The 17,376-nt window shown below is 41.1% G+C and overlaps 1 protein-coding gene across 2 annotated transcripts; it reads right to left on the reverse strand.

Moving 5' to 3' along the window:
* Positions 1-2,088: 2,088 nt before the first annotated feature.
* On the reverse strand, positions 2,089-9,201 carry LOC123727300 (vacuolar protein sorting-associated protein 13D). 2 transcript variants are annotated; one of them, XM_045695996.1, is made up of 6 exons: positions 8,946-9,201; positions 7,811-7,944; positions 7,410-7,564; positions 4,296-4,385; positions 3,942-4,064; positions 2,089-3,003 (listed from the first exon to the last, which is right to left on the reverse strand). In XM_045695996.1, the coding sequence occupies exons 3-6, from the start codon at positions 7,445-7,447 to the stop codon at positions 2,889-2,891; spliced, it is 366 nt and encodes a 121-aa protein (XP_045551952.1). In that variant the 5' UTR covers positions 7,448-7,564; positions 7,811-7,944; positions 8,946-9,201; the 3' UTR covers positions 2,089-2,888. The 2 variants fall into 2 exon arrangements, with proteins under 2 accessions (XP_045551952.1, XP_045551953.1); XM_045695997.1 differs by having other exon boundaries at positions 7,410-7,944.
* Between the last annotated feature and the right edge of the window lie 8,175 nt (positions 9,202-17,376).

Here is a 17,376-nt window from a genome sequence, read left to right on the forward strand (position 1 = left end):
TCAGCTTTTTCCCGGGCTCTGAGAGCCTATGGGAGCCGTAGGAAGTGTCACGTTATAGCAAAGATCCTCAGTCTTCAATAAAAAGAGCCAAGATGAAACACTACTTGTCAGACAGGCCACTTCCTGCATGGAATCTTCTCAGGTTTTGGCCTGCCATATGAGTTCTGTTATACTCACAGACACCATTCAAACAGTTTTAGAAACTTTAGGGTGTTTTCTATCCAAAGCCAATAATTATATGCATATTCTAGTTACTGGGCAGGAGTAGTAACCAGATTAAATCGGGTACGTTTTTTATCCGGCCATGTCAATACTGCCCCCTGGCCCTAACAGGTTAAACAATAGGCACAAAAAATGACATAAGTGCCCAAAAACACGGAACATAAACAATAAAAGTATTGCGCGTGAACATACACCATTAACAATGAACAATTACACACAAAGACATGATGGGGAACAGAGGACTAAATACATGTAGATTAATTGGGGAATGAAAACCAGGTGTGTATGGAACAAGACAAAACAAATGGACATATGAAAAATGGAGCGGCGATGGCTGGAAGCCGGTGACGTCGATCGCCGAATGCCGCCCGAACAAGGAGAGGAGCAGACTTCGGCAGAAGTCGTGACATGGGACTATCCAACATGACCATACCTACCCCCAAGCTGCTCATTCAAATAGGACAGGAGGAAGATGCACACCAACGGTTCACATTGATAAAGCAGAAATATTTATTCACACTTAAATCCTACTCTTGGTCCATGGTATTTTTGCAACCAAGAAGATCAACTTGCATGTTCAGTTTTGGTCTCCAGTTAGCATAGAGCAGTGCCTAGATCAGAGAAGGAGGCTCACCCTTGCTCCAAAAATAAACCAGGTAAATAATGATAGTAAACAATGATAATCACAATGGATTGGATTTATATAGATTGACATTGAATGGGGGAGGTGAAACAACATGACACAAACAGAGAGAGTAAAAAAAAGGAAAGTCTGAGAATAAACAGATCATCTAACTTTTTACATTTTTGTCATTTAGCAGACGCTCTTATCCAGAGCAACTTACAGTAGTGAATGCATATATTTCATTTCATGCATTTAAAAAAAAAAAAATTTGTACTGGCCCCCCGTGGGAATTAAACCCACAACCCTGGCGTTGCACACACCATGCTGGCGTTGCAAACACCATGCTCTACCAACTGAGCCACAGGGTAGAGCACGACTCTGGCCCCACCAGACACAATGGCTCTGTTGTAACTAGGGGGGGGGGGATCAATAAAATACTGTCTCTGTGGATGCTGATTATACTGACTTCAGTTTAACAATGGATCAAATTTGCCAATATTGTCACAAGATAGTGAAACACTAGGGTTACACAAAACACTCTGTAATAACGTTGCATTAACGGTGTACTTAAGTAAGGATAGCGATGATACACATGATAAAGGAAAAGCATTGGGATGGGAATACCCATGGTGTGGATACAATAGAAATATAATATGACTACTTCCTGGACACCGATCCACTCATTCTACTTAGGGATTACCATTCTAGTTATTATATTTCTATGGTGGAGGCCAACCGCTGCCCTCTCTGTGATCTATGGACTGTACCTCTGGAGTCAATGTGCTGCTCAAAGCAAGTCAAACTGACTGTGGTAGGCAAGAGGGACACCTGACAGCAGAGAGAGACAGTTACCACAGAGAGGAGAGACGTGCTAGGGCTCAGAAGAAAGGGCAAAGGTCAGGGTGTACTAAAAAAAAAACATGTTGTCACGTCCTGACCATAGTAAGATGTTATTTTGGGGGTGATGGGGGTGTTTTGTGTTTTTCTATTTCTATGTTCTTAGGTTCTAGTTTTTGTATGTTCTAGTATGTTGGCTTGTTTGGGATGATCTCCAATTGGAGGCAGCTGATCCTCGTTGTCTCTAATTGGAGATCATATTTAAGTAGGGTTTTTTTTCTTCCTGGGTTTTGTGGGTGATTATTTTTGAGTAGTGTTTGTTTCTCCTCTGCGTCACGGTTTGTTGTTTTGTCGATTTCAGTTTATTTATGTATTGCAAAGTTTCACAGATTAAATAATATGTGGAACTACACACACGCTGCACTTTGGTCCTCTATTCCTTTCGACAGCCGTGATACATGTTTTAATACCAACCATGACAAGTGTATTTTATTTTATATTATGTGGTCATACTACCAATTAAAAGACCTGGATCTAAGCTAAATAGCATCTTAACAGCAATCTTACTTTGACTTGAAGCCCTCCACCATAAGGCCCACACTGTCATAATAAGGCCATAACAAATGTCGTAGCTGTTAGCTGATAGCATAAAAATTTGAAACAATAGACCTATATAGGCCTAGGACCGTAAAGTAAAGAGTTACCAAAATGATTTAACAAAAACATGAGAGCCGGTCTTAACTCTTAATACACCATTTTGACAAGGCAAAGGAGCTGTGTAAATAGACAGTCATTCCCAACACTTGAATCAACATTTTCATTTTCGTCAAACAATCCAAATGTGCAATAACCATGCGAAGGCGGCAATAATTCAGGCAGGTTTCCAATGCATCTGTGTAAAGCTTTGTTGCATTGCAATTTTTTTTATTTTTAAATCAACACAACATGACGTGATACAAATAGAAATACAAAGAAATGCTGGCACTATCGAAACATTAGCATAGAATAAAGTGGGAACCACGCAATCATATACTCCAGAACAAACGTATAGTACATCTGATTTTTGTAACAACCCGCTAACTAATACAGTAATGTGCTGGAGCAATTGAGTATGAGGGTTCTACTTTTTTCTACTGAGGCTATTTTCAGCCCATAACAAGTGATGCGTGTGTGTGTAAACTTGGGGGAAACAGTACTCACTCTGTCAGAGGCGGGGGGGGGGGCCCATCCAGGATAGGGCTGCCGAGGGTTGGGGAGGCTGCTCCTCTTTCTTGCAGTAGTCAGCCAGCCAGGAGCTCTTGGTGAGGCTGTACTGCTCTCTGTAGCCAGAAGAGGGCAGTAGCAAGGTGAGGGGGAAACTCAAATCAGAGCGGAAGAAGCAAAGCGAGAGCCGTAACTGGGCGAAAATCTGTCTTCTCCAGCAAGTGGAGCTTTTTAGTTTTTTTGGTGAACAAGGAGTTTTTCCATGGAGGTCAATGAGTGTCGACATTGGTTAACAAAAAATGTAATGGCTTATTTGCTACGTGTGGCTTATTTGATCGAATAGAAGTTACATAATGTTTAGGTTGTTACCAGTAATATAAGTAGGCCATGTGACATACCAGCATCTTTGAGAAAAAACTATTTATATCTGAGTTGTGACTGGTCGTCACTAGTTACCACAGCCACAAAGCCATAAACCCTGACTATTTCTACAATTTATCTTCTTAAAATGTGATTTTAAATCTAACTTCAACCACACTGCTAATCTTATGACTAACCTTAAATTACAACCAAAAAGCTCATTTTAGTTTTCATTAATTTTTAGGATATAAACAATTTTGACTTTGTGGCTGTGGTAACTAGACGAAACCGTTGTGCCAGCTGTTCACACGCATATCTGCCCTCTCATTGGCTAGAATGATCCCACCTGATCTTGCCTCATCCCGACTGCCTTCCATTTGTTAAGACATTTATTTTCATTATTAGAGCGGCCACTAGAATATCTGGTCAATATAATGGTTAATCTGTGCTCAAATCCATTCAAAGTCCACCACTACAGATCACACATACATGGCTTACATATATCCGGGGCTAACCCACTGTAGTTAAACAAGGTGTGAAGAAGGCAAAGACACTGGTGTTCCCAAAATGGCACCCTTTTCACGACATAGTGCACTACTTTTGACCCGGGTCAAGAGTAGTGCACTACATAGGGAATAGGCTGCCGTGTCAGAAGCATCCACTGTGTCCAAATAGTGGGCAGTGCAGGTCATACCCAAAAGGACAGAGGTGATGTTGACGTCCAGTCTGCTTGGCGTGGATGCCCATCTTGAGGCGCGGTGGCTGGAGGCACCCTGCAGGCTGAAACAGGGCCAGGGCTCGATGAAGGGCTCCCAAACTGACACACACAAAGACGCAAATGAAAACGGACACACACACACACACACACACACACACACACACACACACACACACACACACACACACACACACACACACACACACACACACACACACACACACACACACACACATGAAACAGTGGTTAAGATCGTTACATGATCTCTCGTGGGTTAAAGCAAAATATTGTGACTGACTGCCCCCCGGTGTTCATCACCAGCATGCTCACCTGACAGTTCTCTGTTGTTGTAGTCCCCTGACAAAGTGAAGCTGTTGTTGCCCTCCAGGGTCGAGCCAATCCGCTGCAGCACATAGAGCCCTGCCATTGGAGTTCAATGGAGAATGAGTTCTCAGAAGACATTACTTAGTTGTTGTTATAGTACTAATACTACAGTATATACCACTAACATTATATTACACAATATCAGTATACAGTCCGTCGCCAAAAGTTTTGAGAATGACACAAATATTAATTTTCACAAAGTCTGCTGCCTCAGTGTCTTTAGATATTTTTGTCAGATGTTAATATGGAATACTGAAGTATAATTACAAGAATTTCATAAGTGTCAAAGGCTTTTATTGACAATTACATGAAGTTGATGCAAAGAGTCAATATTTGCAGTGTTGACCCTTCTTTTTCAAGACCTCTGCAATCCGCCCTGGCATGCTGTCAATTAACTTCTGGGCCACATCCTGACTGATGGCAGCCCATTCTTGCATAATCAGTGCTTGGAGTTTGTCAGAATTTGTGGGTTATTGTTTGTCTAACCGCCTCTTGAGGACTGACCACAAGATCTCAATGGGATTAAAACCTCTTACAGCTCCTTAAGGATAGGGGGCAGTATTGACAATTTCAGAAAAAAATATGTGCCCATATTAAACTGCCTCCTACTCAGACTCAGAAGCTAGGATATGCATATTATTAGTAGATTTGGATAGGAAACACCCTGAAGTTTCTAAAACCGTTTGAATGGTGTCTGTGAGTATAACAGAACTCATATGGCAAGCAAAAACCTGAGAGAAATCCTACCAGGAAGTGGGAATCTGGATGCATGGGCTCTCTTCAAGTCGTTTCCTATTGAATAGACAGTGACGTAGTAATAATTGTGCACTTCCTACGGCTTCCACTAGATGTCGACAGTCTTTACAAAGTTGTTTGAAGCTTCTACTATGAACAGAGCCCGAATGACAAGGAGGGGAAGTTGTTGAGGCAGGGGGTGACATCACTTCTTGGGGCGCGTTCACGAGGGAGGATCCTCCCGTTCCAAAACCTTTTTCAAGACACAGGAACCGTCCAGTTGAAATTTTATTGAATCTTCACGTTCTGAAGGCCCTAAAGATTGATGTTTTACAACGTTTGACATGTTTGAACGAACGTAAATACAACTTTTTTTAACTTTTCGTTGCGACATCGTCCGCTCGCTTTCTACACTTGGAGTAGCTTACTGGACGCACGAACAACAAGGAGTTATTTGGACATAAATTATGGACTTTATCGAACAAAACAACATTTGTTGTGGACCTGGGATTCCTGGAAGTGCCTTCTGATGAAGATGATCAAAGGTAAGGGAATATTTCTAATGCAATGTATGATTTTAGATGTCCCCAAGATGGCAGCTATCTGTATAGCCTAGTGTATTTTTCTGAGCTCAGTACTCAGATTATTGCAAAGAGTGCTTTCCTCGTGAAGCTTTTTTGAAATCTTTCATAGCGTTTGCATAAAGGAGATGTTCATCTATAATTCTTTGAATGACAGTTTAATTTTGTATCAATGTTTATGACAAGTATTTTTGTAAATTGTTGCGCTGATTCACCGGCAGTATTTGAGGGAAAATATTTTCTTAACGTCATGCGCCGATGTAAAATGCTGTTTTTATATATAAATATGAACTTTATCGAACAGAAAATGCATGTATTGTGTAACATGATGTCCTAGGAGTGTCATCTGATGAAGATCGTCAAAGGTTAGTGCTGCATTTAGCTGTGTTTTGGGTATTTGTGATGCATGCTAGTTGCTAGGAAAATGGCTGTGTGGTTGTTTTTGTCGATGTACTCTCCTAACATAATCTAATGTTTTGCTTTCGCTGTAAAGCCTTTTTGAAATCGGACAACGTGGTTCCATTCAGGAGAAGTGTATATATAAAATGGTGTAAAATAGTCCTATGTTTGAGAAACAGAAATTATTAGATTTGGTTTTGAATATGGTGCTCAGATTTTTTCGCTGGATGTTGATCCCGGTTACGGGATCCGCGGCAAGAGGTTTATGATATACTTTATGATATGCTACACCTCTCAGGTGGATGGATCTTGGCAAAGGATAAATGCTCACTAACAGGGATGTAAACAAATTTGTGTACACAATATGATAGAAATAAGCTTTTTGTGTGTATATTTGCTCAGTGTAGTTATCAGAAAAGTCAGTGCTAGTAGGAAAAGCCAATTTGTTGTACTTTTTTAAAGTGTGTGTGTGTGTGGGGGGGGCATCATGGGACACTATTCACCATATAACTTTACGACACCCCTGTAGGCCTCTGAGGTGATATACCTAACAGGGCTGAACGTCGTTGTAAGAAAGCCAGATGTCCAAAGCAGGGAACTGGATCTGTGAGGGCAACAGAGACCCATTGATGTTTTACATAAATTAAGTGATTACAAATAGTGTTCTAATTGCAAAATAGTTTTCAAATCAAATCAAATTTTATTGGTCACATACACATGGTAAGCAGATGTTAATGTGAGTGTAACGAAATGCTTGTGCTTCTAGTTCCGACAATGCAGTAATATCTAACAAGTAATCTAACAAATTCACAACAACTACCTTATACACACACAAATGTAAAGGGATGAATAAGAATATGTACATATAAATATATGGACGAGCGATGGCCGTGCGGCATAGGCAAGATGCAGTAGATAGTATAGAATACAGTATATATATGAGACGAGTAATGTAGGATATGTAAAAATTATTAAAGTGGCATTATTTAAAGTGACTAGTGATACCTTTATTAAGTCCATTTATTTAAGTGGCCAGAGATTTGAGTCTGTATGTTGGCAGCAGCCTCTCTATGTTAGCTATTTAACAGTCTGATGGCCTTGAGATAGAAGCTGTTTTTCAGTCTCTCGGTCCCAGCTTTGATGCACCTGTATTGACCTTGCGTTCTGGATGATAGCGGGGTAAACAGGCAGTGGCTCGGGTGGTTGTTGTCCTTGATGATCTTTTTGACCTTCCTGTGATGTTCAGTTCAGTAGGCATGAAATGGGACAAAATGTGTCGAAACAGAAAATGAACAGGTGCTTTATATGGCCTTTCTGCAATCCCCACCATTGACGGAACCCTGACCTCCAGTAGTGGTGGGAAGTCCGCCATGTTGAAGACATCTAGAAGGCCAAAGCTGCTCTGGTAGGTGGGACTGCCACACAGCTCCACCTGCACATTGACTGGGTCGATGATGGACAGGGCTGTCTGCTGCTCGCTGCCCAGCCGACAGGAGAACACTTTGATATGGACAGGAGGACACAAACATGACAACACAGCTTCAAACAGCCTTGTGTATACCATAAGAGTTGGAAAGAGGGCCCAACCCTATCTTTTCCATTATCACTTCTGTGACAGCTTCTGTGCCCTCTATCCAACTGTATACACCCATATTGACACAAATGGACTCAAATTGACAAAGGGCTCTGTATTGAGTTAGTAGTCCAGTGGTTTCAGGACAGTTCTGAAAAGTATTGGTCAGTTACCTCGATGCCGGCTAGGCTGCCAGAGAACAGTCTGTCAAGCAGACGGGGTTTGTAGATGAGTACAGGGGTGCACTTCAGAATGATGGCATTGGTCTCCAGACAAGACAAATCCTCCACCACCACAAACTCAGTGCCTGGGGAACAGCAAAACCTTTATTATACATTATATTACCATTATGGCTATTATTACGATTAACGCTATTAACTAGTGGTGACAATGTGGCATAAAATACAACTAGAAAAATCATGATTATGAGAGACACTTCAAATGATACTGTATCTTGATGTGTGCCTGACTATATCTACATCTCTATTGTACAACATAGGGGTTAGCGCAAAAAACGTAAGTCGATCTCAGATTGATTGTCTGCGGGGCCAAGTTAACCTCCCCTTTCATGTACAAAAGTCATGACCATCGTGTTTTTAGGGAAAGAGGGTAATTTTGTACATGTATTAAACTGAGAGTTTAAGAGTTTGACCAATTACAGTGGATGCATGGCGATGTTTCTGTAGCCTATGTGGCCGATGCAGACACACGTAATAAAGCCATGAATAGCGGCAGCATTAATCTCATTTGAATCTCACCATCGCGGTTTTTATAATGAGAAATCGACCAAAAACGAGGTTCCTTTTGTAATGGAAGGATTTGTATGGAAAGTCAAGAGGAAGCCAGCATTAGATGTTGTCATCCTCATAATAACTGCTCGTGGTTTTACCGCAACACCCTTCAATTGAAGCAGTGGAAAACAAACGAAAGTGGCCACCTCTCATAAAAACTGATCAAAAATCAAAATTTACGGAAAATTATATGGGAGGAGAACTTATAAATTGGCTACAATAATAACACATTGAGGAATTGTATGATTTTTAAGGTAAGCCTATTCCAGTACTTGAATTTCTGAGATCCACATTCAAGTAGGCTACTTAAAGCCTCTTGTATTGTTTAAAATGGCAGATGTAACATGAAACCAAAATGTATTTGTCATGTTATTTCATTACCAGATCATGTTGTGAAGAAGCCCACTAGGCTGTCATTTGTTGTTATTATATCCAGAATAATTCATAGGAATAGCGTTGGGGTGTTTTGCAATAGTCTCAGGGTCTAATCCGAAAAATGAAAACATGAACTCATTACCTTGATGCTTTCTCTGCCCTGCTATAAATCAAGCAGACAACAGATGATCAACATCAATTCGCTAGGGATTAATTAGATCCAGCGTCAATCGAGGCACAACGGTCTTCACCGGCATAACGAACGAGACCAAAATATTCTGGATATTCCTCGAAACACCTTTTTTTCCAGCATTTGGGCTATTGTTGTATTGCATGCACTATCACAACAGCTGTTCGTCACCTGACTGTCATTCAGAAAGTCCTTCCTGAATCAGATGAGTGATATGTGTGAAAATATCACGCCGTAATAAAACAGCTCGACACCAAATGCACATCCAACAAGTATTATACATAATTATTGAAGAACCAAAGTATCGATTTAGGTTTTAATTATCAAGGTAAAGTGACTATTTCGGTTAGAAGCATTTGATTTTGCAATCGCATACATTTTGGGGGATTTGTGTGCCCTGTTTTCACCACTTAACATAAGGAGACTCGAAATGTTACGTAGTTACACTGCATTTCTGAGATATAAAAACATTATATATAACTGTCCAACAGCTAGATCCAGGATTTGTACAGAGTCATTAAAACTAGTTTTTCATCCACGCCTCAAATTTCTTGTTAACAAACTATAGTTTTGGCAAGTCGGTTAGGACAAATACTGTGTGCATGACACAAGTAATTTTTCCAACAATTGTTTACAGACAGATTATTTCACTGTATCACAATTCCAGTGGGTCAGAAGTTTACATACACTAAATTGACTGTGCCTTTAAACAGCTTGGAAAATTCCAGAAAATGATGTCATGGCTTTAGAAGCTTCTGATAGGCTAATTGACATAATTTGAGTCAATTGGAGGTGTACCTGTGGATGTATTTCAAGGCTTACCTTCAAACTCAGTGCCTCTTTGCTTGAAATCATGGGAAAATCAAAATAAATCAGCCAAGACCTCAGAAATAAAATTGTAGACCTCCACAAGTCTGGTTCATCCTTGTGAGCAATTTCCAAATGCCTGAAGGTACCACGTTCATCTGTACAAACAATAGTACGCAAGTATAAACACCATGGGACCACGCAGCCATCAAACCGCTCAGGGCGGAGACGCGTTCTGTCTCCTAGAGATGAACGTACTTTGGTGCGAAAAGTGCAAATCAATCCCAGAACAACAGCAAAGGACCTTGTGAAGATGCTGGAGGAAACAGGTACAAACCTATCTATATCCACAGTAAAACTAATCCTGTATCGACATAACCTGAAAGGCCTCTCAGCAAGGAAGAAGCCACTGCTCCAAAACCGTCATAAAAAAGCCAGACTATGGTTTGCAACTGCACATGGGGACAAAGACCGTACTTTTTGGAGAAATGTTCCCTGGTCTGATGAAACAAAAATAGAACTGTTTGACCATAATGACCATCGTTATGTTTGGAGGAAAAAGGGGGAGGCTTGCAAGCCGAAGAACATCATCCCAACCGTGAAGCATGGGGGTGGCAGCATCATGTTGTTGGGGTGCTTTGCTGCAGGAGGGACTGGTGCACTTCACAAAATAGATGGCATCATGAGACAAGAAAATGATGTGGATATATTGAAGCAACATCTCAAGACATCAGTCAGGAAGTTAAAGCTTGGTCGCAAATGGGTCTTCCAAATGGACAATGACCCCAAGCATATTTCCAAAGTTGTGGCAAAATGGCTTAAGGACAACAAAGTCAAGGTATTGGAGTGGCCATCACAAAACCCTGACCTCAATCCCATAGAAAATGTGTGGGCAGAACTGAAAAAGTGTGTGCAAGCAAGGAGGCCTACAAACCTGACTCAGTTACACCAGCTCTGTCAGGAGGAATGGGCCAAAATTCACCCAACTTATTGTAGGACGCTTGTGGAAGTCTACCCGAAAGGTTTGACCCAAGTTAAACAGTTTAAAGGCAATGCTACCAAATACGATTGGAGTGTATGTAAACTTCTGACCCACTGGGAATGTGATGAAATAAATAAAAGCTGAAATAAATCATTCTCTCTACTATTATTCTGACATTTCACATTCTTAAAATAAAGTGGTGATCCTAACTGACCTAAAACAGGGCATTTTTACTAGGATTAAATGTCAGGAATTGTGAAAAACTGAGTTTAAATGTATTTGGCTAAGGTGCATGTAAACTTCTGACTTCAACTGTATATGACATAACGACAACTTACACTGCCATACATGCAAGGACAGAAAAGTGATGTTTTATGTCACACGATTGTGGACAAATCCGTCAAGACACCAACCATGAGAAACGGTTAAACATAGGTTTTAAACCAACTCTTGAATTGCATTGAATATCGCTATCTTAATATAATGACATGAAAAAAAGTGGCAGATTATTATCAATGACTTATCAATAGTTGTAACAAGTTGTCCAGTATAGGAAATCCTCACTGGTACCCTAATTTATAGAAAGACCCATTTGCCAATACAGGCACAGATTTTGAATTTGGCGTTCCATGAGGCTCTGTGCTCGAACCTCTGTTATTTTATTTATACCTGTTACCACCTAGAAATGTTATCTGCAGACATGTCACATACCTGTAATGCAGCTCCAGCTGGAGGATGGCCCGATTGACGCCTGTCTTGGCTGCAGGATGCAGTCGAAAACATTGTGCTTGCCCCTGGCACTGCTGCCCGCATTCATGCCAGGCCAGGTGTAACAGGTGTCATATGCCAAGATGGAGTGAGACACCAGATTCATAGACTTGGAACCGTTAGAGAAACTCTCAAACAGCAACTTGGACTTCATGAAATCAAACCTGCAGAGAAGGAGAAGAGCGCTTCAGTGAGGAACGTTGCAATTGGGACTGTCCATTTACTTCCTGAATTGACTGAATATAAATAGGATTTGTCCCCAACCCTGGTAATTTGCTAAAGTAACTACAGAGCAAACACTTGATATCTCCGTGGTCAAAAGTGTTAATACCAACCTGGCTAGTGAGCATGGTTTCTGTCCAGTGGCCTTGGGGTTGTCCAGCAACTCCAGACTGACGTTCATCATATCCACCAGGATGGACAGGCTGGTGTACACGTCACCACTCAACACTGTCTGGGGACACATGGAGTCACTCAGAAGAATCCCTCTCAACATTGTTAGTCAATTAATAGTCTATAATTGACAGTCGGCCACAGTGTAGAGTGTGTGTTTACTCACATAGTTACTGGGGTCCTGTAGGTTGTACGGGCAAATTAACTCCTCGACAGGCTCTCCCATGTTGTTGCCCAGCAGGCCTCGGATCAGCTGGTAGCGCTCCAGGTCCAGTGAGCAGTGCACAGAGGACAGGCTGCCGTGGATGGACATGCCTGGTACCGTATGGCTCAGAGCACTTGTCAGTCAATCAATAAATATATTTTTGTTTCACTTGGGATTCCCAAGTCATCTGAACACAGGGACAACTATTATTAATCAATAGTTACTAGCAACATAAAAACACATGCAACAACGACAGTCAGTTTTGGACATTTATCCACTATCCACAGGAAAAACTTTAAAATGATATCGTAAGTTTTGCCCAGTGGGTAACAATTATGTAAGCAAGACAACAGTAGTGTTCTTGCTGAAGCAAGCCCACTTGCTGAAACAAGCCCGTCTTTCCCATTAGGCTCACTTGTCCAGGTTGCGCTCCACTTTGTGTTTGAGGCGGCAGCGCTCCTTGAGCAGGGATACTGTGGTGCAGCGGGCCAAGTAGGAGGGGAAGACCAGGTCTGAGTCGGGCTGCTTCCCTGTGGCGCTGGCCCACGGCTGGCAGGGCATATGCTCTGCAGCAAAGATGTCCATCTCCTGAAGGTCCAAGGCTATGCAGTCCAACAGACAAAAGTGGTCCTCTGGGAAGACACACAACATCAAGGATATTATTCTGACTATTTATTTGAAATATACATTTGCACACATTAGTTTTGTGAGACCACACCAGAGATTCTCCCAGGCCTGGGGCCTGCCCAGGGAGAAACCAGAGGAGGATGTGGTGGAAGAGGTTTTGGGCTTCTCAGCCGACTGCTCCTTCTTCTCCTCCTCCTCCTCACTAATCGTCGCTGGTCCAGTACGTGACTGGCTCTCTCTAACGCAATCCTTTGGGAACAAGATGAAACGTTAGCCAAGTGATGGAAAATGAACTGCGTAATGAACATACACTAACATCTGGAAAAGCCATTGACATGACCTTTCTCTTATTATTTCACATCTGACAAAACAATAAGCAGCACAGCAACTTAGTTAGTGTTTCCCTATTATACTGTGGGAAGGAACTGGTGCAATTGCTATGCCCAGCCTAAACAGTGGATTTGAACTATCACTTTAAGATTAAGTAGATGGTCAGGGAAACACAGACTAAACATACAAACATATAAATAAACACCCAAGCAATTGATTCAAGAGGTTCAGGATAGAAAACACACAAAGACTGTAAACCATGAAAGTCCATAAAACAACCATCTGCAGAGTGCAGACAGTTCACACTCCCAAACCAAGCAGCAAGCCAAAAGCATGCCCTTGTACCTTGCAGTGAGAAGGGTCCTTGTACGAATTAGCATGTAATATGAAATTCTTCACAAACAAAATACAAAATGGTGATGAAACACTGTCTGCTACCACGTCAAACCCCATCTTAAGCAGTAAAAAAAATTACGATTCTCATGCTGAATTAAAACTCAGGGAGGCCTGTATTCATAAGCAACTGGCAGCTTCCTGAAATAGTACCCGCAACACACCAGTCTCAATGTCAACAGTGAAGAGGTGACTCCGGGATGCTGGCCTTTTAGGCAGAGTTCCTCTGTCCAGTGTCTGTGTTCTTTTGCCCATCTTAATCTTTTATTTTTATTGGCCAGTCTGAGATAAGGCTTTTTCTTTGCAACTCTGCCTAGAAGGCCAGCATCCCTGAGTCGCCTCTTCACTGTTGACGTTGAGACTGGTGTTTTGTGGGTACTATATAATGAAGCTGCCAGTTGAGGACTTGTAAGCTGTCTGTTTCTCAAACTAGACACTCTAATGTACTTGTCCTCTTGCTCAGTTGTGCACCGGGGCCTCCCACTCCTTTTTCTATTCTGGTTAGAGCCAGTTTGCGCTGTTCTGTGAAGGGAGTAGTACACAGCGTTGTACAAGATCTTCAGTTTTTTTGCAATTTCTCGCATGGAATAGCCTTAATTTCTCAGAACAAGAATAGACTGACGAGTTTCAGAAGAAAGTTCTTTGTTTCTGGCCATTTTGAGCCTGTAATCGAACCCACAAATGCTGATGCTCCAGATACTCAACTAGTCTAAAGAAGGCCAGTTTTATTGCTTCTTTAAAATCAGCACAACAGTTTTCAGATGTGCTAACATAATTGCAAAAGGGTTTTCTAATGATCAATTAGCCTATTAAAATTAGAAACTTGGATTAGCTAACACAACATGCCATTGGAACACAGGAGTGATAAGGGCCTCTGTACGCCTATGTAGATATTCCATAAAAAATCTGCTGTTTCCAGCTATAATAGTCTTTTCAACATTAACAATGTCTACACTGTATTTCTGATCAATTTGACGTTATTTTAATGGACAAAAAATGTGCTTTTCTTTCAAAAACAAGGACATTTCTACGTGACCCCAAACTTTTGAACGGTAGTGTACCTTTTTCCCCTCTCTGGTGAGTCCTGATAGCGTGCCTACCGGTCGTCCATATCCCTGCTACTGGACTAATATGGTCGCATTTATTAAGCATTTTACATTACTATTCAGTGGAGTGGGTGTGTGGTCCCAAGTCTGGGTTTAAGGGTCTCTTTTCCAAGTTTAAAATTATAAATATTCAACATTGCCCATGCTGTCAATCCAGCAGGACTTCTGCCACGCTCAAAACTTGAAACTCAGAACTGGGAAATCTGACTTCAGTGAGTTCAAGACAACTGGGAACTCGGGAAAATATTAGCTCCCTTCTGGGAAAATATGCTTTGAACAGTCATTCAACTCAGAATCGCAAGTCGGGAACTCTGGCCTCTTTCTAGAGCTCCGACCTGAAGATCACTGACGTCATGATTCGACCTTGATATTTTTCAGAGTTCCCAGTTGTCTTGAAAGCACCATAACTCCAGAAAATACTAGACTTTGATGACAAAATTTGCCCACGAAGGACCACCACGCCACCTTCCTGTTCAAGTGAGCACAGCACAACAAGGTGAGTCCAAAACTGTATTGTATGCTGCTGCATAAATTATGTAATATGCCAGGGAGATATGTACAGTATACTGTAGCTAAGAAAGTAATACTAAGTGCATGGTGTGTAGTAAGCTGTTAGTAGACCATGTGCCTCACCCTAATGATTAGGTCCCTTTTCAGCTCTTAATTTCACCTACTGTTCTGACTTGGTGGTGCACATGTAGCCTATAGCCATTTTTTTCCCCTCACGATGATTTACATGCTAAAATCGCCACTGCTCAGTGTATAACCACGTTGCATGATTTACAAATGGCAAAGGGCTATAGGTTGTCGACTTCATTCAATAAGTTCGACACCTTTTATAAATTAGTCAACACTTGTTGTTCAGTTGTCAATCAACGCACAGTAAATAGCCTAATATGCTCTACGACTCCGCGTGGCTGGCTATATGAAACACGCGAAAGAAAATAAATGAATGCGTCAGAAAACAATAATTAGGCGAAATTGTGTTTTCCCGACTCCTCGTTACCACTTACATTACATGGGACGTGCATATTCACGAGCATCGTGCTCTCTCTCCCTCCTCCGTGTAAAGAAATTAGAACGTAACCAGAGATCTGTATATAATGACGAGATGGAGGATATTGCATTTTTCTACCTTTGTGTGACTATTTAGGATTGTCACGGCTTTCTTCGTCGGAGGACGATATAGCGAAATCGTCGTCCGAAAAGGTGGACCAATATGCAGCAGAGTTGGTGTTCATTTTCTTAATTTATTAACAAACGTTGAACACAAGAAAACAATAAGCACGACAAATGACAGTTCTGCACGCTAACAAAACACGCAATGCAAAAACAATCTCCCACAAACACAAGACAAACACACCCAACTAATATAGGACTTCCAATCAAAGGCAACACCAAACAGCTGCCTTCAATTGGAAGTCCACCCCAATTAACTCAACATAGAAACACACTCACTAGACTACACATAGAAATACATAAACAAAGACCATAACTCAAAACCTGGAAATAATAAATCAAACACCCTCCTAACTAACACACCACCCTGAACCACATAAAACAAATACCCTCTGCCACGTCCTGACCAAACTACAATAACAATTAACCCTTATACTGGCCAGGACATGACAAGGATACATCACCATGAAGAGAATGACATTCAGATCCGTAATTATGCATGTTTATGTAGTACAGATCAGGGACCCATGATGACATTCTGTTACCACAATTAGGTATAAATCCACTTCACTTACTGTAGTTTAATAACTGAAATATATATTTTTCTAACTCAAAGTATCATGTCACAGCTGACACCCCATTCTTTCTGCAGACATCTTTGAATATTAATTCAGAGATGGTGGTCACATAAAAACTGAGGTAGATTTTACAAAAAGTCTGTTACCAAACTTTGCATCTGCACAGTTTTTCTAGTAAACTCATTTTTGTTTAATGTTTGTTTAAATTGTTAAAGGCCCAGTGCAGTCGAAAATGTGATTTTTCTGTGTTTTACATAATACTGTGAAACTGTGAAAACGATAATAATGCCTTTTTAGCGTAAGACCTGTTTGAAAAGACGGCCTGAAATGTCTGCCTGTTTTGGTGGGATGGAGTGTTGGCCTGCCTGGTGATGAAAGGTTTGGAGAGTTCCAAACCTTTCTGCCAATAACAGCTAGTTTTCAGTTTCCCCTCCCACTCAGACCACTCCTAGCTAAATTCTTGCTTTAGAAATTTCTCTTTGCTAGGGAGGTATTTTTGTTACTTTTTGACACTTTTTATTGATAACAATGACAGTAAGGTACTTAATTGTTACTCAGATATATTTGATATTGAGATAAAAACGGCTGCACCTTTAAATGTAGTCCTTGTGCATAGAGTTGTATGGTTCTCTGAACATTGAAATCAAATGTTTTTTGTTTGGCATACATTTTAAGTGAAAAATCTGTGTCAGCTCAATTTCGTTACTGTGGAATTGCCCATATCACAATCACATGTATACTTGTGGCTTGGAGTAACTCTTGGATACATATAATTTCATAGTCCAAGAGGCTTCTAAACAGCTTCTACCACTAAGCTGAACATCTAATCAAATGGCTAACCAGACTATTTGCATTGCCCCCCTCCCCCTCTACGCTGCTGCTACTCTTTGTTATTATCTATGCATAGTCACTTTAATAACCCTACCTACATGTAGATATTACCTCAATTACCTCGACATCGGTGCCCCCACACATTGACTCTGTACCGGTAACCCCTGTATATAGCCCTGCTATT

The sequence above is a fragment of the Salmo salar genome, chromosome ssa15 (assembly GCF_905237065.1).
Source record: "Salmo salar chromosome ssa15, Ssal_v3.1, whole genome shotgun sequence".
Lineage (NCBI taxonomy): Eukaryota > Metazoa > Chordata > Actinopteri > Salmoniformes > Salmonidae > Salmo > Salmo salar.

Coding starts and splice junctions, on each gene's coding strand:
- LOC123727300 (XM_045695996.1), bottom strand. CDS start 7,447: ATGTCTTCAACATGGCGGACTTCCCACCACTACTGGAG. Junction 4,386..7,409: donor ACTTCCCACCACTACTGGAG/GTCAGGGTTCCG, acceptor CTCCAATGGCAG/GGCTCTATGTGCTGCAGCGG. Junction 4,065..4,295: donor CAACAACAGAGAACTGTCAG/GTGAGCATGCTG, acceptor TGTGTGTGTCAG/TTTGGGAGCCCTTCATCGAG.